Source organism: Musca autumnalis, unplaced genomic scaffold (genome assembly GCF_047663935.1).
Source record: "Musca autumnalis isolate F117 unplaced genomic scaffold, ASM4766393v1 scaffold_3, whole genome shotgun sequence".
NCBI classification, from domain to species: domain Eukaryota; kingdom Metazoa; phylum Arthropoda; class Insecta; order Diptera; family Muscidae; genus Musca; species Musca autumnalis.
Window position 1 is genome coordinate 87167826 of NW_027411866.1, and position 23584 is coordinate 87191409.

General features: G+C 32.9%; 1 protein-coding gene and 1 long non-coding RNA gene across 18 annotated transcripts in view; one reads left to right on the forward strand and one right to left on the reverse strand.

The window, feature by feature from the left end:
• The window catches only part of spri (Src homology 2 domain-containing protein sprint), a 613225-nt gene extending 592407 nt beyond the window's left edge, over nt 1–20818 (forward strand). For 15 of the 16 annotated variants that reach the window (XM_073972426.1, XM_073972433.1, XM_073972427.1 and 12 more), the window contains 2 exons: nt 19193–20019; nt 20087–20818. In XM_073972426.1, the coding sequence (XP_073828527.1) occupies nt 19193–20019; nt 20087–20419 (1160 nt within the window). In that variant the 3' untranslated portion in view covers nt 20420–20818. Of the gene's footprint in view, nt 1–16713; nt 19060–19192; nt 20020–20086 lie in introns of those variants that run through there. The other variant, XM_073972443.1, reaches the window with a different exon arrangement.
• The window catches only part of LOC141396785 (uncharacterized), a 52631-nt gene that overhangs the window by 27411 nt on the left and 1636 nt on the right, over nt 1–23584 (reverse strand). The window contains exon 1 of one of the 2 annotated variants that reach the window (XR_012411241.1): nt 4140–4217. The exons of the other annotated variant lie outside the window; for it this stretch is intronic. This is a non-coding gene — a long non-coding RNA (uncharacterized lncRNA). Of the gene's footprint in view, nt 1–4139; nt 4218–23584 lie in introns of those variants that run through there. 2 annotated transcript variants of the gene reach the window in all.

The following is a 23584-nucleotide window of genomic DNA, read 5'->3' on the forward strand; positions in this document are numbered from 1 at the left end:
AGTCTACATTTAACATTAACGACATATAAATATATAGAAATAAACTTAAAACCATGGTGTAAGAAAGAAGGTGATACAATAATAGCAACCTATGTCTTCATTTGCTGTCAAAACATATTTTTAATCAAAAATAAATAACAAATATTTCGCTTCTATAAAAAATATCTGTGTACAACATCTTTGTTTAAGCTTCGCGAATAATATTTTAACGTTTTCTTCCAACTTTTGTGGATATTTCGCGCAAAAAAAATTTGACAGCAAATGAAGACTACAACCTAACGTCAACTATTGGATCACCTTGTTAAATTCGCCTTGCTTAAAACTAACGAAAATCGTACATATATGCGGGTATCCTATTAAGAGCAACTACTCCATAAAAAACCTTTTTAATGAGGCAACAATGATAGAAGTAAAATCATTAATTGATAAAATGCTTATTCTCAACCGGGATTATTATTAGAAACTACACCATTTTCACATGTAATTCGAAGAATTTCAGTTGTAGCAATTTGATTATTTCATTTGAAATTCGAAACATTTCACTTGTAATTTGAGAATTCCAATTGAATTTCGAATTATTTCATTTGTAATTTGAGAATTCCATTTGAAATTCGAATTAATTCATTTGTAATTTGAATTTTTTCATTTGTAATTCGAATTATTTCATTTGTAATTCGAATTTTTCCATTTGTAATTTGAATCTTTCTATTTGTAGATCGAAGTTTTTCATTTGGAATTTCAAATGAAAACAATTCAAATTACAAATGGAAAAATTCAAATTACAAATGGAAAAATTCGAATTACAAATGAAAAAAATCAAATTACAAATGAAATTATTCGAATTTCAAATGGAATTCTCAAATTACAAATGAAATAATTCGAATTTCAAATAAAATTCTCAAATTACAAATGAAATAATTCGAAATTCAGTTGGAATTATCAAATTACAAGTGAACTGTTTTGAATTACAACTGAAATTATTCAAATTACATGTGAAAATGATGTAGTAGTAAAGAAATTGAAAATTCCATATTTAATTGTTTTATATATTTTTTTTTCGAATATAACATTAGCATTTTAAACTCTGAAGGTAACAAAAGTTCTATCTCGTTGCATGCCCGAGTATTAAAGTTTTTGCCACTTTTTCTAACAAGTTTTCCCTTACTACAAAAGGGAATACTTGGAACTTGGGGGTAATACAAATGTCAATAAAAAACATCATTCATTTATCTTAAATATTGTGATATCTACACGCAGAGAAAAAATAGTTTTCGCGTTTGTTGGAACAAAAATATATGTTTTGGTTCCAAAAATGTATATGTTTTGTTCAAACATTGTAATCCAAATCCAAAAATACCATCTTTTGTTCCAAACATAAAAAACAAAAACAACTTTCGAATTTCCGCAATATTGTTAAAATCGTTAACAATACCGATTGTAGGAACTATCATAATCTAATTTTGTTTACAAAAAGTATTGTCAATACAGAAAAACAGCCCAGAAATTTTTGATTTGAGTTCATATACTTCTCATATACACTTTTCGCATAACTTGGATATAAATGTCGCGTATAATATTGCAATCATTGATGAACACAATACATGGTTTGCTGCATTGGCTGACAACAAAGACAAACAAAAAGCCACAAGAACCCACCACAACATAAGGAATAATTAAACACCATAACAAACATGAAAAGGAAAGAAGAATGAAACAAAACAGAAACAAATAAAAACAAGAGTCTCACAAGTACATACACACAAAAACAAAGGTAAAGGCAGCATGTCATACAAACACACCACAACTCACCAAAATTGTTTTTTCAACACGGCATCGAATAGCGAGAGAAGAGAAACAAATTTTCGAAGAAAAGAGAGAAATATAGTTCAGTTGACACAAACTATTTTTGGATTTACAATACTACATGAGGAATCCAACAATATGTTAACAATACATATTTTGCTCTTGGAATATTGTTGGATCAAACATATTTTTTTCTCTGCGTGTATCTTCATTTCGATGTGCCGCATACGCCATAAAAAAATATTTGTTAAAGGGCTTCATCAAAAATTTACATGGTCTTTGAACGAAAAAAGTGATTTTTAATGACTTACAATAGGTAACCCTGATCGCAAAAACTATTATTTGCTGAAGCAGTTGAAACTATGTATGTTGCTTATTCTCTTTTCTGTTATGTGTTGATCATGCACGCAGAAAAAAAACGGCCTCTCTAACATATGTCCCAAACATATTTTGCAGCAAACATATATATGTTTGCAACAGTCCCAAACATAATATATGTTTGGGTGCAAACAAAGATATGTTTGGGTGGAAACAAAGATATGTTTGGGTAGAAACAATTTTATGTTTGGGTGCAAACATTTTATATGTTTGGGTGCAAAAAATACAAACCGAAAAGGCACAAAAAAAAACAAACACATGCGCCAGTGGGCGCTTAGGCGGCCATCAGACCATCTGCTCTTCCACATGTATGTTGTCACTTTGGGTATACTAATATACAGAACAGCTGATGTCATACATGTGAAAAAGCAGATGGTCTGATGACGGCCTTACTGAGAGCAAGGGAGCGTAAAATTTAATGTAAAACACTTTGAAATGTGTGCTCACTTGCTCTCAGTAAGAACTCACTGGCTATCTCTATAGTATACACACAAATGTTGTAGTTTTTTTATTGAAAGGCAAAAGAACAACAAACACATAGGTACATACAAAATTCGAAAGAAATACATAACACACTTTAATAAAAGAAAAACAGATTGAAATAATTTGTAAATAGTCACACTTTTAAAAAGGAAAAATATATAGAAACGTAGTTGAACGCTTCTCCTTAGTTGTGAAATAAAACAAATAGTACTCATAGTTAAAATCATCAGCGGGGAATCGGCATCTAGATTCTAGAATCAAATGAGTATGTAATGTAATAAATAAATATGGATATGCCATATTTCAAATATACATAAGTATGTATGTATTTACCAATATTAAATGCGATTTGTACCTTGTCCATTAAAATAATTCCATTCAACTTTCCGATTTAATTATAAAATGTATTGGGCATTTAATTTACTAAAAAGCTCCATTTCTTTAAGAAAACACAAAACACTGATTTATTCACTCACTTTACCGTCTTGACACTGCAAAGGCATCTAAAACACTGAAGAAAGAAAAAAATATAATTCATATCATTTCTTTTTTTCTTCTTCGCCTGTGTTGGTTAACAACAACAAAACAAGAAACACACGAGTTTGATGCATACACACCACCGAAGCCCCTTTCTTCGCTTCTACGTCTTCTATTATACAATACACACAACTCTTTTTTATAAAACAGCATTACACAGCCGCGAGAGCACTGTTATTACTCTCGTTGACAAACATCCTCTCTCCACCCATGAAAAAAATGTTCTAACATAAAAAATATGTTTTACCCAAACATATCAAATTGAGATACGTTACAAAATGTTGCAAACATATATTTGTTTGGAGCCAAACATATATTTGTTTGCAACCGGTCCCAAACATATATTTGTTTGGATCCAAACATATTTCTAACATAAATTTTTCTGCGTGTGTGTGCTGCAAAATATGAGTATGCTTGTGCGGTGCTGTTTTATTATAGCAACAATATCAAATAGCATTAGCTTCGCTAGCAATATTGTTGTTCATTTTTGCTAAACATATTTCGAAGAAATGTTCGTTGCTTTTGCTAATATGGCGTTAGCATTTTAAACCCTGATTACGGCGTTATGAAAGACAATACTTCACCCGTTGCAGTCATTTTCCAAGCATCTGACTATACTGAAGTCAACCAATGTCAACAGGCAAAACTGATGGTGTGTAGCCAGCTTTATAAGGATTTATTTGTCGTATACGCAATGGATTTGGCAATTTAAACTCACTGGATTCATAAAATTCAGTTATATTTATACGTACCATTATTATCCATTACAGTACGTTTACATATAGCTAGATTTGGTTAATCAAGTGTTTTCAACTGTCAAATCCATTGCGTATACGTCAACTAAATACTAATAAAGGAAACGAAATGAAAACAATAGACTGATTTTGTTTTGTTCCTTTTTCCTTTCGTGATTTAATGACTAACTTAAACAAAATTACCTCGCAGACAAGCAAACAATGCTTTGACATTCAAAACTGATAATCTGCACCCCGCTGAACTAGATACAAAATCGCACTACTGTGTGGCATATTACACTGAACAAATCCCCACCAGTAATGTCTATATTTATCTCTAAGTTATTGACAGCCATTAATTAGTTTTGAAATGTAGACCACTTTGAGATAGGAATATAGATACATACCTTTGGCAATAGGTTTTTACACTGTAATGTAAACCCATATCAAGAAATTATTTTTCCCATGATAGTCTGTGTTACAATGTTTTAATTTGTAGTGGTGTAAATTATTATTGGCAAACTATTCTTAGCCACAATGTTGTTAATATTGAGGTAGGAACACTTAAATTTTTTTCTTCCACCCTTTGATAAACCTTTACCTTGTAAAGTGTAAAACTATGAAATTTATGTTATCAGTCGTCGGATCTTAGAAATAAGGTCGAACCAAGATAATGGCCTACTTTATCAAATCATTGCGGAGGTTTATTTTTTGTTTTATTATTTACATTGGCTGACTAGCTGACACATGCCAGAAACGCTGAAGAGAAAACATTGTAATGCATTTTTCTATGAACTGATTAAATATTAGCTAATGATCAACTAAGTGTGTACACTTGTAAGTACATATGTACATTCGCATACATTAGCGGCTTATAATATTTATGCGATTTATCACATCTAACCAGTTCTAACTGGTTACACAATGCAAATCCGCATACTAAAGCGGATGATTTGAAGATGATGATGAATATTATGTGAACTTTATGGACCTAATTATAGTTTTGCCTTAACACACAAACGTCCATAATACTCGAGCAACAATTACAAATGTTGCCTAGTGGAGTATGTATGTATGAGTGGATACAATGAAGCACATGACTGTTTGAATCTCAAGGAATGTGTAATACTTAAGTATAAGTACGCACACAAATACATATGGCCATCCAGCCATTCAATTGTTCCGCAGAAATTATTAAAATTGCGACGCAATATAAATGAGACGTTTGTCGCCGCCACTCTATTTTCACCCAGCCCTCCCCCACACTTTCCTCCCTCTCCTTCCTTCAAAAATTGATAAAAGAAAAACTATGAACATTTACGCGGCGGTGATTAGAATAATATTGAATGTGAACATAAGAAAAACGAAACAAAAATCCAACTAAGTATATAATTGTTAAATTCTCGTGTTTGTTTTGTTAGGGCGCACGAGCCACGCGATTAGATTTGAGACCAAATCGCACACACACTTCGCCAACACGTTATCACAATCAGACAGACTGACGGACGACACACAAAATGTGTCGTTTGAAAAATACTATTGATTTTTTCAAATGATGTCGATGATCGTGATTATTATCTCTTTGCCTTTTTACAAAGTAAATGATGAACGATGAAGACTATGATTTTTCGTAATGCTATTGTTGATGTTTTTGTTTTCCTTAACTGCAATGCAGAAAATACAGAGGACGTCAATCATTTTGTCACTTCTCAATAAAAGTGTTTTCTTCTCATGTTATTTTAGGTCATGGTTCATACCTCTACATAGTTTAGAATAATATTATTGTTATTATTTTCACAATTTAACGAATTAAATTGATTTGTAATGTTTAATAATAGTTTTTACTAACAAATACACAACAAGAAATCGATATGTAAAATACTATGAATAAGAACTTTGCATTACTTTTAACATTTTATATAGACTTTTTATATAAACTTAAATTTAATTTTATCGAATGAGTAGAGTAATTCATTGCTTTCTTGCACTTTCTTCAGCAAAATTACAAAAATATTTTTACAGTGTAACATATAAAACATCAATCAGATAGAAATCAAAATAATAAAATATCAATTCGTAATGACGCTATTGTTTACAATAACGACTTGTATATACATATACTATGTACATATATGTTATTGTTTACATATTCAGAACAAATCACACGTTATTTTCGAAAAAAGACAAACACGAGATGTTCGCTTTTAATGCTGAGAACTAAACATAAAGTTTGGTCTCATGATTAACACACTTTCACTGTTTGTAATTGTTTATTTAACTAGCATGTTTACAAACATATAGATTTCGATTACTTGTAGAAGTTTCTATTTTTGATCTCGTAAAACTTTCTTAACATCAAAAGAGAAGAAAGACAAACTTCATAAATGCCTTTATGCGAAATATTCATGATTTGCCAAAAATATACAATAGGTATATACTTCGCAAGTAAAAAGTACTTGCAACCACTTCTAATTTCTCGTTTACTGAACAAGTTTGTTATCGAACAGCATTTTGTAAAAGTTGTACAAACTTTTGGATTATCGAACAGACCTAATATCAAAGGCCAGAAACAGCTAGTTTCAAGATAACTATGTCCGAATTAACACGTACAACCAGGGATGCCAACTGTTCCGAGGTAAAACTCGCTACAGCCACATACGCACCATAGGTCTGTAGCGATTTTTACCTTAAAACAGTTGACATTTCTGCTTAAACAGTGGTTTTTGTACGTCAAAAATCACCACAAGTAGCGGGAAAACCACCAACTTGGCACCGCTGCGTACAACATGAGTATTTCGGGAGAGAGCAAGGATGAAGGTGCTCTTTCCTTCCCGCTCTCTCCCAAAAACTCAATTTAATTTAACTAAAAAATGTGTATGTGTGAATTCGGTGTATTCTCAATTTTCGAAAGAGTGAAGTGAAGTTATGGCTACTTTCCATGATATGTTTTTTACATATATGTTGTCGCTTTGTGTGTATATTATGTATACCCAATGATGACAATACATATTTAAACATTTAAAAAAACATATCGTGTAAAATAGCCACTAATCATTCCCTCCCTCATAATCATCTTTCGATTTTTCCGCGAACTTAAAGTCGGGTAACAGTCCACACTAGAGTAATTTCACTGAAATTTCGACATGAAATGTCGCATTTTTTTTTTTTTTTGCAAAAAAAATCTAATTTCATGAAACTAGTGTACACGCTTTCAATGAGATAATTTCTTGAAATTTCTTAGTCCCGGTCCACACTAGAGTGATTTCATTGACAAAACTTCATGAAATTATGCCTTCTTAGATCGAGTTTCATTCTAAAGCAAGTTTATGAAATTGCTGTAGTCAGGAACTCGCTCTAAGAACGTGCGATTTCATGAAATTACTTGATGATTACATGATATTACCCTACAATGGAACTCGATGTAGGGGCGCATAATTTCATGAAATTTGTGCAATGAAATCGCTATAGTGTGGAGCGGGATTTTTGTCTGTGAAATCACTCTATGTGGACCGGGACTTTCATGAGTTTGGTCATGAAACAAACATATCATTGCATTTTCATTTAGCCCCGGTCCACACTAGAATGATTTCATTGAAAAAATGTCATGAAATTATGCGTCCCTGGATCGAGTTCCATTGTAGGATAATATCATGAAATTGTTGTAGTGGGGACCTCGATCTAAGAACGTCTAATTTCATGATTTTTTTTAAATAAAATGCCCTAGTGTGAACCGGGGCTTACTTTCATGTCAAAATTTCAGTGAAACTACACTATTGGTCTATTCCAGTACTGCAAGAATCTACTAATTTTTAATACTTTTTCCGATAACATAAAGGGAAAATTGTTATCGTAGTAAAAAGTAGTAGCTTCTTGCAGATTCTGGAACAGAACATATATTTTAGCCTTCAAAAGGCAAAATTCAACTAATCGAAAGTCGATAATTACACATCCCAAATGAAAACACTAGGTTTGTTCTACAACCCAAAAGTTTGTACAAACTTTTACAAATTCTGTTCGATAACAAACTTGTTCAGTAAAGGAGAAATGAGAAGTAGTTGCAAGTACTTTTTACTTGCGAAGTTATCGAACAGGTCTACTGACTGACTATTAATATGTCTGTTCCAGAACCTGCAATAATCTACAATTTTTTACTCCGATAACAAATTTTCCTTTATGTTATCGAAAAAATAGTAAAAATTAGTAGATTTTCGCAGTTCTAGAACAAACCAAATAATGCCCATTAGAAAGTATTTCCAGAACTTGAAAGATTCTACTATTTTAGAAATTTCTGTAAAAATTATAAAGAAAAAAATGTGAAATTTTCAAAATAATAGACTCTTAGACCAGTAGTGGGATTCTGTAACTCAATTTTGCTGTTATCGATAATTGTCGGTAAAATTAAAATGCTTATAATTTCGATAATTAACGAAATTTTTAGGTAAGTTAACGATGAATAAAAAGTAGTCGCTAGCCTCTACCGACACAAACAGCGAGGCCAAATTTTTCTTTATGTTTTTAGTCATAATTTTGCGATTTACTTTTACCGGTTTTTGTCGGTAACAGCAAAAATTAGTTACAGAATCCCACTACAGATTTTATTGAGAAAAAATTTAAATTTTAGTTTCCAAACAATTTTTTTCTTTTTTCTGTAATTTTAAAAGTTATGCCCAAACAAAACTAGCACCATGCAGCAAATGATAACATTAATCTCAAAATCATTCCATTATATTAACATCACGTTGTATTCCCATTTATCCTAGTTGCTGGGTTATTAAGAGTAAGCTCATTTTACAGTTAACATATTTACATTTTTTATTATTACATTAAATATTTATTTAACAATTTATGAGGATTTTATCGTGTAAGTAGGGAAGATAGATGTGTGTGTCGCCTCTATGTCAACGTTTTACCTTCTTCCCTTGTGTTTAAGTACTAAACAGAATTATTTAATTACATGTGTATTTTTATAAATATGTACATATGTACACTGCCGCTCACTTGAATAGAACCCCCCTGCAACATTTTATTCAACCTCCATTTTTTTCCGAATTATACAAGATGTGAAGTTTTTAACTTTTATTATATTTTGCTTCATGTGTTTGGAGTAAACTTAGTCATTCATTTGCATTCTAACCCAATTTATACAAAAATTATACAAGAAAAACAAAATAAAGTCAAAAACTGGAGTAAAAAAATTGGCTCACTTGGCGACTCTAGGAGACAGTACGCTTCCAAAAATAAACTTGTTGACAGAAAAAAGCAGGCTTTGTTAGGCATTAAGCCTGATTATTTAAAGAATCCTTGCCAAAGCAGGATATACGGGTGTATCCTTAATCAGGAGGGATATACTTTTACTGAATAGTGCTGAAAGTACTTCGTTTTCAATATAGAGTGAATATGCATCGATATTCTAATACAATCTTTCTGTATTCGCAAGTTTTAAATGGGGGTTCTATTCAAATGAGCCAAATTTTTTACTCCAATTTTTGCTTTATTTTGTTTTTCTTTTATAATTCTTGTATAAATTGGATTAGAATGCAAATGATTAGTCATTCATAGTTTACTCCAAACACATGAAGCAAAATATAATAAAAGTTAAAAACTTCATATCTTGTATAATTCGAAAAAATATGGAGGTTGAATAAAATTTTGCAGGGGGGTTCTATTCAAGTGAGCGGCAGTGTATGTGTATTACTAGACAAAAATGCTGACATTCTGAACACTAAGAATTCGTTGAACTTAAATGAGAATATCACTGCTTCTGTCTCGACAAAAGATATGAATGTTTCTTTTTTGGAGAAACCCTAAATAATTACAAAATCATGTCTGTATTCTTATCAGAACAACAACAGCAAAAAAAATTGTTTAAGGCCGATATACAGCCGGTATTACTTAAAAACAACAAAACATTCGTACGTAATTCACACAATTCCATTTTCGTTCGATAAGATAACTTAATACTTAACGAAATTTGGCCAAAGTTTTATACTCTTACATAAAATGTTGATATGTAAATAACGCAAAGTTTAACAAACTTTGCTCTCTTTGCTTACTTCCCCTCTTAGATTAGAAAACCACAGTACCACTTGTGTTTTGTTTTCGAGAATTATTTTTTAGTTTAATTTTGAAAATAAAAAAACCTAACTTTGGCGGTATTTTCCTTCTGTAAAAATTAGTTCCATATGTTAGTGGTCATCTAAGGAACACACACGCTCATAAAAACAACTACAAATTTCAAACATATTCTGGAACATCTGTTTCCTATTGGCAACAATTCCTTGAAAACGATCGATAACCATGGACACACACATATCAACAAAACAAAGAAAAAATGTAAACAACCTTCAATGCTATTTGTTTACATTCGAACCAACCCACAACTCCTTCCTTTAGCCTTTGTCACCACACCAAAGAACAATGCCGTCGGCAGCGGCAGCATCAGTAGTTCGTGAAAATAAACATATCCGCCACAGACGCCATTTATAATTACATACATAAACAAATATTGAAGCCTTCCTTGTGAATCGATTAGATAAATTTAGATTTCAAAATCAACGGACATCAGAAATCATCTAAACAACTGCGACAATCTGGGATATTAAGTTTATTATCACTATATTCCTAAAAAAAAATCATCTTCTTTAGATGCATACCAAAATTAATGCATCTATTTTTAGATTTTCTTTTTTCCAAAATTTCAAAATTTCGTCACTGTCAGAATTTTGTTTTTGGTTGATCGCAACCTCAGACACACTAATTTACAATTTGGATAGACTAGTAAAAATACATACATACAGTATGTATACATACATATAAGAATGTGTCTGTTATATTCTATGAGGAGAAGAGGACACCTGTGAAATGTATTTCTGTATATTTTAATTTCCTTTTTGTACTTCCGTAATAGTAAAAATTAAAAAATTTCATTGTCACTAATTCATCTCTCGTAAAAATTTGTTCAAAATTTCGGTAAGAGTGTTCGAGTACTTTTAACCAGAGATTTTTTCGTAATTTTAGCAACGTTGTTTTGTAATATGCACTTATAACAATACATACATCATTTTACCCAAAACTTCCACAAAATAGTGAAAATTGAGATCACTTCTATGGTTCTGTTAGTTGCTAGAGTCATTAGGTCTGTTCGATAACTTCGCAAGTAAAAAGTACTTGCAAGTCTTCTCAGTTCACTTTTACTGAACAAGTTTGTTATCGAACAACATTTTGTAAATGTTTGTACAAATTTATACAATTTTTTTGGGTTATCAAACAGACCTATTGACAGACATTTAAAATGAAAAATAACTGCACCTATTAGCTCTGTCGGTTTAGCCGATATTGTTACCAAATGTACTGACTGTTTTCTGCTAACACAAAATTTCGGCATATTTCCTACTTTTATTTAATGGACAAATTTGACGGAACTAGCATGTAAATATACACAACTATAGTTCGCGGTAACTTAATACATTTAACTATATATGTATGTATGTGTACATATGTGTGTCAATGTCAGTATACAGATGAATTACCTCGCAATTCTTTTGAAAATTTCTCGTTCAAAGCATACGAAATACTGTTCTTCTGTTTGCGCAAGTAAGTTCCCATAACGCTCTGATCCATGGACTATTTTCACATCAATCAGGTTTAAACAAAATGGGTCATGTGACATGTACATATGTTCATAAATACAATGTATATTCAATAAATTCGATACTTACATTTTTTAAAACCCGTTTGATGTAAAAATAGCACGGGTATTATTTGTGTTTTGTAAAGTATCACTTTTGTTTAGCGAGAACTGACTTTGTTTTGAACAAGCTTTTACAGTTCAATGTAGCATCTATTAGCGGCCAAAATCCAGGTATACTTCTCAACGTTGATGACGTCAACTTGTTTTTATAGCTAACATAGCTTACTATGTTCGACCTATTACGTCTAGTATAAACTATTTAGGCTTGTAACCCATCAGCTCCCACTGCATTATTAGTCTTTGGTCGATAAATTGCTTTTTTTACCTTACATTGGCAAGGTGATAAATCGTGTGAATTTGTTTAAGCAGCTTTTACACGGTATTTTTTATGCATAGCGACTGAAATTTTTTACAAATCTGAATGACTTTCGATTTTCCTACCCACGATTTTTATACCTCTGTTCCTTTATGTGCCTGAGTCTTCCAGTTTTTACCATTTTCTACCCGAAAAGTGTTCCCTTACTTTTACTTTAAAAAGCATACAATTTATATGGTAGCGGTTCACCACTGTTATCATTTTTTGCCACATTTACCATTCTTAACTGTAAGTTTGAAAAAAGCTTACAATAGATTTTAATCCACTTTATAATCTAACGATCGAAAAACTGACATTTATTACGTACCCCTAAATCCAACACGACCAAACTGGCTACATATTTAGATCTGGAAAAGAGGTCATGTAAAGAGTACAGCAACAACTCTATTTTGAGTAAAAAAAGCCTTTAAACTGTCAAAAAATTCGTTTACGTTTTAATACAATTAATTCACATACATAACAACAAATATGACGGATTGAACTCGATCAGCTGACCGTTTTACGCCACCTTTGGTTGGGCACAGGTCATAAAACCCTAATTGTATTTATAGATGACCAATTATTCTGGGGGTTTCGATTCAGTGAACGGAAATAGGAAATTTCCATGAAAATACACCCATACTAATTACTATTGAAACAAAAATCGCTCGGATCGCACGGGTTAATGTTAAGCTGAAAACACATCCACGGCTGCCAGATTTGACGATTTATCGTCATTTTGACGATTTTTTGGTCAAAAATTGATAAATGACGATTTGAAGATTTTTACCCAAACAATGAAGATTTTTGGATATTTTGCTAATGCAGTCATAAAAAATGTGTTAAAATATGAATATGTAAAAACTTAGTTGATTTTCAAAATTAATTATTAAACAATAATCACAATAATCGTTAGTTTTGAACGTAGAAGCTTGAAATTTTGCCAGCTTTTTAGCTTTATGTATCCGATTTCATCAATGTTGACGATACGTTTGGTGCATATGCAAAGGAATTTTTAACTACAACCAAACTGAATTCAATGGAAACAAGCAAAATATATAATTGCAATGCTCCAGAACCTGCAACAATCTCCTATTTTTTGGTAAATTTATAAAAGAACAAAAAGTAAAATTTTCAACAATAGTAGATTCTTTTTTTATTTTTGCCTTATTAAGGCGAAGGCCATTTATAGTGATATTTAATTAATTCTCTTTCGAGTTGAGCTGTTAGGCCTTTAGAGATACATTGAAAAATTAGGAGTCTACCGAAGTCCCACGCATCCAACCATTACACTACGTTTCACGGGTGGTAAATCCGATCTTCAGGTGTATTAGGATGTTGTTTTTGTGGCAGACGAAGGCAAAGCTTGGTAACTGGTATATATATCGAACTTCATTAGATAAATGTATATGCGAAATTATGTCAGTTAATTGAAACTCCAAACTTTTCCTATAGTCCTGCTTGGTAATCCCATTTTTCAATGTTCACAAATACTATGGTAAGTTTTATTCCTACATCATTAGTAATTGCTCTTCTATATCAGAAGATTTTTATTTTTTTTTGATCATCAATTATTGTCTACTAAAGTTTTGACAAGTTGATGGTGGCTTAGAACGCTAAGACGCCGGCAACCTTGACACTCAGTTGTCGGAGACCCAGGTTCGAATCCCAGCCTGGCTCATGCTGAAATTATTTTTTATTTTTGCCTTATTAAGGCGAAGGCCATTTATAGTGATATTTAATTAATTCTCTTTCGAGTTGAGCTGTTAGGCCTTTAGAGATACATTGAAAAATTAGGAGTCTACCGAAGTCCCACGCATCCAACCATTACACTACGTTTCACGGGTGGTAAATCCGATCTTCAGGTGTATTAGGATGTTGTTTTTGTGGCAGACGAAGGCAAAGCTTGGTAACTGGTATATATATCGAACTTCATTAGATAAATGTATATGCGAAATTATGTCAGTTAATTGAAACTCCAAACTTTTCCTTAATAAGGCAAAAATAAAAAATAATTTCAGCATGAGCCAGGCTGGGATTCGAACCTGGGTCTCCGACAACTGAGTGTCAAGGTTTCCGGCGTCTTAGCGTTCTAAGCCACCATCAACTTGTCAAAACTTTAGTAGACAATAATTGATGATCAAAAAAAATAAAAATCTTCTGATATAGAAGAGCAATTACTAATGATGTAGGAATAAAACTTACCATAGTATTTGTGAACATTGAAAAATGGGATTACCAAGCAGGACTATAGGAAAAGTTTGGAGTTTCAATTAACTGACATAATTTCGCATATACATTTATCTAATGAAGTTCGATATATATACCAGTTACCAAGCTTTGCCTTCGTCTGCCACAAAAACAACATCCTAATACACCTGAAGATCGGATTTACCACCCGTGAAACGTAGTGTAATGGTTGGATGCGTGGGACTTCGGTAGACTCCTAATTTTTCAATGTATCTCTAAAGGCCTAACAGCTCAACTCGAAAGAGAATTAATTAAATAGTAGATTCTGTTCTGGGCAATTAACTGCGTTATATTGAGCTTTGTGCAGAAATTTTAAAAGTGTAATAGATTTGATTTTGAACATCCTTAACGAACTTTCACATTTTGTCAACAAGAAGGAAAAACAAAAATTGGATTCAGAATTTCGTGAACTAAAGCTTTTGAATTTTGAGGAAATGTTTGAAAATAATGAAACTGATATATTTCGCATTTTAATATATGATTTGAAACGTGTTGTTTTTCCTATAATAACAAATTTTTTAAAGAAAATAATGATAGGTATTACCACATTCGCACAAACGAAATATTTATCGAAATTCTTTTCATAATGATTCAATGTAGAGTATACTTAACAAAAAAAATTATTTGGCACATTGATTAAACACGACTTGTTAAGAATGTTAACTCAAATATTTATTTACAAAATCGTTTAATTAATCATTTAATTTAATACTGATTTGAAGTAAAAATATGTTTACTAACTCGAATAGCCATTTAATGTTTATTTTAATTAAAAATTATGTAAATATAACTAAATATTACCATTTTAATTTTTGACGATTTTGTAAAATAGATTTGACGATTTTAATTTTAAAAATCGTCATTTTGACGATTTTCCATTAAAATAATCTGGCAGCCCTGAACACATCCAAAGGTTTAGTAAAGTTGGGCGTCATATCTTATAAAAGAGTAAAATATAGATCTATTTTTTCTTTATTCTTTTATCAGAAACGGCGCCCAACATTACTAAAACGAGGGATGTGTTTTCGGCTTAGCATTAACGCACGCCACCAGTTCAATCCCAGGGCAGCGGGCTCTTTCGTACCGGATTGACCCAAAACCAGAAACCAGTTCATTGTTGCGGCTAAAAAAAGAATCCTACTAAAATTTCCAATATGCATATTTAGCCGATTTTGGATATTTTAGCCCTATTTAGCTATATTAAAATCCTATCCAATTTTCACAAATTTTGTAGGAATGATACCTCCCAATTTCAGGTATTTTGATATTTTCACCTACATTTTCTGACCGAATTAGCTATAGTTTGGTATTCCCAGTGGTAGAAACATATCTCCACCCATACTTGTGGACATAGAATAAAGTCCCAACCAGTGATCACAAAAATTCTCCCACCACAATTTGTGCATATTGGTGCTTCCGTCAGAGAAGTAAAGCAAATTATTTAATTTTAGTTCAGAATATTTCATCATGGACGTCATCAGAATACAGTATCATACGATTTAAATACTCGGAAAATGTTGGCATCACTGCGGGATAGGTAATGATGTTCACGTCTGGGTACAAACTCATACCTGCTTTTGGGGTTTTACGGTACGTTTAGACTATGCTTGGTTTAGCAAATGCAGTGGATTTACGTTATCTTTTTTTATAAAATATAGTTGTGTTCCTGAACTAAAAAATGTTTACAATTTTTACTATTTTTGAACCTTACACCAAAACATATCACATTTTATATGGGAGTCGTTCACCACTTTTACTACATTTACAACTTTTACTATTTATTTAGCTTTATACGAAGCCTTCCCAATAATTTTTCAGATTTCCTGTCAACTTTGGCAGGTTAAAAAATCATGTCTAGAAACAGATAAAAACAATTTATCTGAAATATTTATTATTACGAATGATCAAATGTAGAACATGAAAAGATAATACATATTACAAATCATAATACAGAACAAAGAAAGCAATGACTGAATGATTCATTGAACAACAGTGTTCTATCTACGAGTATTATTCATTTCTACTATTTGCAAACAACAGTGCAGCCACAGATTAAAATATAAAATTTTATTGTTAGAACGGACTTGTGTATTTTTTCAAATACATAGGAATTTACATATGTATATATGCTCTATACCAACTTCCGGTTCCTACCATTGTATCTCCTTGCCGAACAAAAATAAAACTTTAAATACGCAATTTTTTAATTGATAGTACCTATGTATACTCTCAATTTGATGGGAAAAACATCCTTGTCTCATGCCGCGTTCAACCTCGTTTAGATGAACTTTACTTTTTCTATTTGGAATAGAAATGTATACACACGCATACTCACACAACTACAATATGATGATGCAATCATTCATAAATATTAACTAAGCAGCTGTCCATCCATCCACCCATCCATTATCAATCGATCGATGTAATCGTTTGTCAAATATACACACTATGAACCTTGTTCCATAGTTTCTCCCATTCAAAATGCATTCGTCCATCTGCCCTAGTGATCGACTTATAATCGAGTTGAGTTTAGTTTTAAACATTACTGTACTTATAAAGATAAAATGTCGACAATTTGGAGTTGATTTCTTCCGATGATCGCAACATTTCCTTGTTCTCTGACAGTGGCACGAGTATTATTTTTCTCTTTTGGTTTTTGCAATTCTTAACTCACAAACCATTGTTATTTCCTTTTAACCTACAAATAAGGTCGAAGTCCGTTATTGTGGTAGGCAGCCAAATGACTGCTTATGTTTAAGCCTCTGACTACCTGATGGAGGGCATTATCTAGGATTAAAAAAATTATAAATCTATAAAAAGTTTTGCACAACTGTACCCTAATGGCGTACCTCGTATCATTTGTGTAAAAACCAAATAATACCTGTCAACACAATTTGAATATCTTTATGAATTTGTCGCAATAAATCAGTGACTAGAGGTCTGCACGCGCCCATTTCTAAGCCATGTAGTAAAGTTGCAGGCATACATATGTATGTACATAGTTCTTCTACAGTTAATGAGAGGAGATAGTAGGCAGGCATTAACATTTGATCGGCCATAAAAAGATAAACATAATCTAATGCTATGTAAACACCATTACATAGACATAAAGAGATGTGAAAATATTGGGAGAAACATAGAGCGGAAATCATTACACGAGAGAATAACATAAAGGAAACCAACCTAACATACCGTTATACTCGTTATACAGCAATAATGAAAACAATGACTTAGTAGCCTGTGTATATTCGTTAATGCTCTTGCCTGCCTTATCACCCATCAAGAGAAAAAATAACATGACCAAGGGAGCGAGAGCAAACATTCTGGACTCATTGAGGGTTTTCTATGTTATAAAAACATTACAACTCTTTGTAATTTAAAACAGAACGCTTTTGGCACCCGCGTGTGTAACATCGAAACTATTCCAATGAAATATCGGCGCGTCAACCAGCTCAGCTGCTCGTTTATAAACAAAAATTAAAATTGTTTCGTCAAATGTGATAAAGTTTTCAGTTCTTTTCTATTGTAGTTGAGTTTGGAGTAGAAAAGTGGTTAAAATTGATCGTCTCTTTCGTGTCGATTAAACGGTCGACGACCCGTTTGCTGCTCGTCTATTTGTTTTTGATCGTAGGCGGAGGCACGTGCGTGCTCATGAGAAACTTTCGTTTTCGTCAGTTTGTTCTATCCGGTAAAAACCGTTATTGTATAAATCATGAAGTGGTTCAAAAAGTTGTCGCCTGCAAACCCAGAGAACCATCATAATGAACATCATGAACAGCGTCACGCTACGAATAGTGATCTACATCCGCTGAAAAAATCAAACAGCTTGCCAACAAATACTGCCGCCGTCTCCGGTGAAGAATGCCCCAGTCACAAAATGCAAAAGTCCTTGAGCGTATTGGCATTTCACAATTTCGAAATCATTGACCCCGAAATATTCTTTCAAGATCCCGATCATGTACGCAACTACAAAGAAGAAGAGATCTTTCTCAAGATCATGTCCGAATGGGAAATTATCGAGAATCCATCGGCAAATATGGGCAATTATTTTTCGGCAGACTTTGAAGAGGAGTTTGTGCAAATGATAACACAACAGACAGCTGAAAACAATGCAGCATCTGTTGGCCATTCGGCATCTTCAACGACGGCGGCAAATATTCAAAGCATAACGGAATTGTATGATAACAGCTGTGCTGCAACTGCAATGAAGACTAGAAAGCGTACATACAAACGTTCATTGACGGAACTATTTTTCGCCGATAAAATTGAGATTGGTCTACTGCCACCAATGGCCAGTTCAACAAACTCGTCATCATCGAATTCTTCCTCACCTCTATTGAATAAGAAACGAAGACGTTTGAAGGGGGCTGGTAGTGGCAGCTCGCAAGATGACTATCCAACATATCCAGCCACCTGCTCAAATCGTATTATTAAAGACTGTGCTATTGATCGTTCTCAATTAAAGACTGAAGCTTTGGCCTGCTCCATAATGGGTGCCATTGGTAAATGTCCGGCCAAAGACCGAACACCACGTTCCTCAATCAATGATCTCATTAGCAAAGCTAGCGATATATGCCATCCAGCTAATAGCTGTGATCACTATGACATCAAGCAGTTTTTTCGTCTCGACGATAATGGAAACATCCTTCTGAATATGAGTCACATAGAAGAAATCAAAGGTATTGGCTTGGCTGCTCGTGAAAATCAAAAAATGTACAAACGTTATTTGAAAGAGGGTCGTACGGCGGAAGAGGGTAGACCGTGCAACCGAAAGTGTTGTATGGAAATATTGAAGCAAATGTTAGAATTGTTGTGGGATAAAATAAAATGTAAGTTTTTTTCGTGAGGCATTATGGACATGTAATCATAGAGAGAGAGTAGCATTGAAAGTAGCCCTAAGAAAATGTTTCAGAAATCCGTGACCTAATTAACTTTTTCCATTTGGTTTTTTATTCTTTACAGGTCACCCACGCAATAAGATTAACATATACAATGGTGGTCCTGGCGATAACGTTAAGGATTATACCCTGCTGCTTGCCTCCGATCAGGGCACCACCTTTGCCCGCAACATTGAAAATTTTATTTCTTGTACCAAGGAATCGAGGGAGGCAGCGCCCCAGGTTGTAATGCGTAATATGCGCCAGTTTATGAATGGCATGAAGAACTACCTGGTTAAACATGGAGAAGGCAAATTTCATCAAGAGGTTGAGGCGGCCCGCTCTCGCCTGAAATCCGATGAATTCTTGAATCTGGATGCCATTTTGGAAACTGTGATGCATCAATTGGTTGTACTGCCACTGAGAGAACATTTGTATGGAATGTTTGTAGACTACTATACAAGATCTGAGGATATACAACTGCTGGCACAAAATGTAAAATATGCCTGTGGCCGAGCTGCCATTGATTTTGGTATCAGATCCTCAGTCACTCCACCCTCACCCACTTCTTTGCAAGTAATATCGAATCTATTGCTGCGCCTGCAAGAGGCTGAATTGCCATTGGAGAAATTGGAATTATTCCTGTGTGTTATCTCAACCATTTTTGATGCTACGGGTTGTCCAAGGGGCCAGCAATTGGGCGCCGATGATTTTCTGCCCATTCTTGTTTATGTTGTGGCCAAATGTGGTTTTGTTGGAGCCGAAATAGAAGCTGAATTTATGTGGGGTCTATTACAGCCCACACTCTTGAATGGAGAGCCTGGCTACTATTTGACTGCATTATGCAGTGCCGTTCATGTCTTGAAGAGTTTCATGGCTTCGGAGAATGAAAGTGGCACCGGTTCTTTGGATGTAAGTATTACGGATGAACACCTTTCTGTTTTAGCATTGCTAATAAAAATGTGTTTTTTCCTTTTAGTGGCGTTCTTCCTCATTACCGGCTTGCTCTTCTGTTCTAAGAGTAATCATACCGGATGAATGCAATGGATCATTACAAACCCGTACCCTACCCGTTAGACCTCATACCACAACACGCGAAGTATGCCGGATAATTGCTCACAAGGCACGCATTACCAATCCCCAAGATTATGCCCTCTTCAAATTAGTTGATGGCGAAGAAACCCTGCTCAACGATACCGAATGCCCCCAGGATATTCGATTGGCAGCCAAGGGAAAACACTGCATGCTGGCTTATAAACGCATCGATGCCAAAATAGCATGGCCAACAAGCGCCCAACCAAATTTCAACTAAACACAACTGTAATTTCGATCAACTCCAGCATTGAATCATGACTTAATTATTTATATAATTCCCATATACTATTTTAATATGTTTAAGCCTTGAAAACCTTGCTCAAATCTACAAACACTTTAAGTCGTCATACCCATAGAAATGTGTGCCAAAAGGGCATATCCAAACAAATCTTTTCTTTTTAAATCTTAATAAGTATAATTTTAAGATGTACTAAAACAGTATTTAAGATAAGTTCTTTTATCTATTAATATTAAATTTAAATTGTAATGTGCTAAAAAATCCACAAGTCAAAATGAAAAACACATACGTTGAAAATGTATAAAGAAATAAACTGGAGGATTTCAGTCGTTTTGAAATTTTCCAACAATAAAGATGAATTAATTACAAAAAAACAAACACACTGTATATTTCACATTGAGTATAAATTTTACTATATAAAGGATTTAAAAATATAACAAACAATATCACTAATATTTAAAAAATATTAAAAACAGAATTGGAAATAATGACAATTATTCTTAATATACATAACTTTACATGCATACATCATACATACGTACATATATATTAAATCAATCATTTAATCTGTCTGACAATTTCAATTCGGTTTCATTTCCTCTAGTGCAATAAGTAAGACAAAGTATTTTTTGTTTCGATTTTATTTTGTTACGTTTTGATGTTGCACAATGGAACTAAATGGAAATTATAGAATAAACAATTGGTCCAATATTCAGTCGCCACAAGGTCGTTTCCATAATTGTTATTTATCAGACTTTATCTTACAAATTTCAGCTTATTTTGTAACAAAATTTCACTTTTAAAGTTGTTTTGGAGTTTTCAAAACCTCCACACATGGAATCCCTTTTAAAAGCAGAATCAGTAACAACAATTCGGCATTTCGAATGTTGGGATTTAAACCAAAATCGATTAAGCCATAATAATGATATAAACTTCATTTGAATTCATTTAACTTGACATAAGGCGACAAATAAAAAAAAAGAATCTAGTTTCCAAATTATTCACTAATCAAAACAAGTGTAAAAATTCAAAAACCTACTTTATTTCTATTTCATTATTTTGTTTTATATATTTGTTTATGTATATTTTCCTCTTCCTCTTAGCATTTATAATGTAAAATTTGATCATTGATATGTATTGAATACATTTTAATTATTAATTAACAGCTAATTATTTAAGGTTAAGAAAACCAATACTAATTTAACGATCAACATTTGTGAATATTGCAATCATTCTCACAATAAAATCAATTCATTTTTGTGAATTAATATTTTCATCCATCATTATTAATAATCATTAACCATTGACATTTAATCGAATAATAATTTAATCGTTTAGCATTAAAGCTTAATTTTGTCTTCGATTTAAAAAGGAACAACAAAACATATTAATTTAACAAATAACAATAAAAACGAAATAAACATTTTTAAAAACTCATATAACCAATTACCAAAATATATACATATTTTAATGTTTTTTATTGGGATTCCTTTTTTGGATAAGTTCGATTTGGGGATGTGTAAGTACTAACTAACCTAACCTATGATCTCAAAAGGGAAACATAAACAAAGAATGAAAAATAGGAAAAGACTGATTTCGAGAGTTTGAGAGACAAATTCTTTGAAATATTTACGGACTAATCAATATGCGTGACCATATATGAACTACGAGTTGTACCCGCCGACCCGACCGCCATCAATGTACAACGCTTGCGATGATTGGGTGATATCAATTGGATGGATAAAGATCTCCACGTCAGAAAGGCATATAAATACGAGCCATTTGATCCCATATGGGAAGGTCAAGACCATATTAAAGATGATAGGTGTAAAGTAGAAGCAATTCGATGATTTTGGAAAGCTATTCTTATGGCTATTTTACACGATATGTTTTTTTACATATGGCTCTCTCCTCCAAAAGCTGTGAAAGTTCAACATGTGGCTTTAAAGCGCTCGGCACATACGGTGCGTTGAGCGTTGCGTTACAACAACCACATGAAAAATGTGTAAGTGATGCCAAGTTTTTTGAAAAACAACAACATGGCTGACGCATTTAAGTTAAACATAATTTAACTTTTTTGGGACAACGTGTGTGTGATAATTCAAATTCAAACAAAAAGAAATCGATGATTTTCATTCATAATTTTACAACTGTTTTTGCAGTTGTCGGGACGCCTACGTCACACAGGCAAGTTTTGGGTTTTTGACAATCAATTTTGACTCAACTGTCCTGTCATGTGTAAACGCAGGGTTATCTCGACTTCGACAATAAAACATATATACTTATAATAAGGGCCTCAAGAACTATCGGCGTTGAAAGCTAAAATCATTTAGAAAATGTTTTAAAACTTCTGCTAAGTTTTCCTGGGAAGGTATCCGAAGAAGTGAACAATACAGTCCATCTTTGAACTTTATCGCCCTAGCACCATTCATAGAAGTGGTCATCAGTTGTACCCAATTCATCTAAAGATTTCGTTTGTTTAACTTTCATGCGTCTTAAGTCCCGGTCCACACTAGCGTGGATTTCAAAAATATGTTCATGAAATTATGCGTTTCTAGATCGAGTTCCATAGTCCCGGTCCACACTAGAATTATTTCATTGAAAAATTTCATGAAATTAAGCGTTCTTAAATCGAATTTCCCACTAAAGCAATTTCATGATATTAGTCTATTATAGAAATCGAACTAGAGACGCATAATTTCATTACATTGTTAAATGAAATCACTCTAGTGTGGACCGGGACATAGTAGAGAAAAATCATAAAATTGCTGTAGTGGGGAATTCAAGCTAATGCTAAGTTTACATTTACGAAATCCACTCGATTTCAATTGTCAATTCCATAGCTCAAACGTCAAATGAAATCTCATCTGGATTTGATATGACGTTTAACCTATGGATTTGACAGTTGAAATCGAGTGGATTTCGTATATGTAAACCAAGCATAAGAAGGCCTAATTTCATGAAATTTTTTAATGAAATTCAAGCTAGTGTGGACCGGGACTAAGACCTCCGTTAGTCCACACTGGCGAGTTTTTTGAAACTAACAGCCTGTTTCCTGAATGTATGCGAATGAAACACGCCCAAACTTTACTTCTCGAAATAATTTCACCTTTGCTTAAAAACAAACAAAAAATGAAAAACACA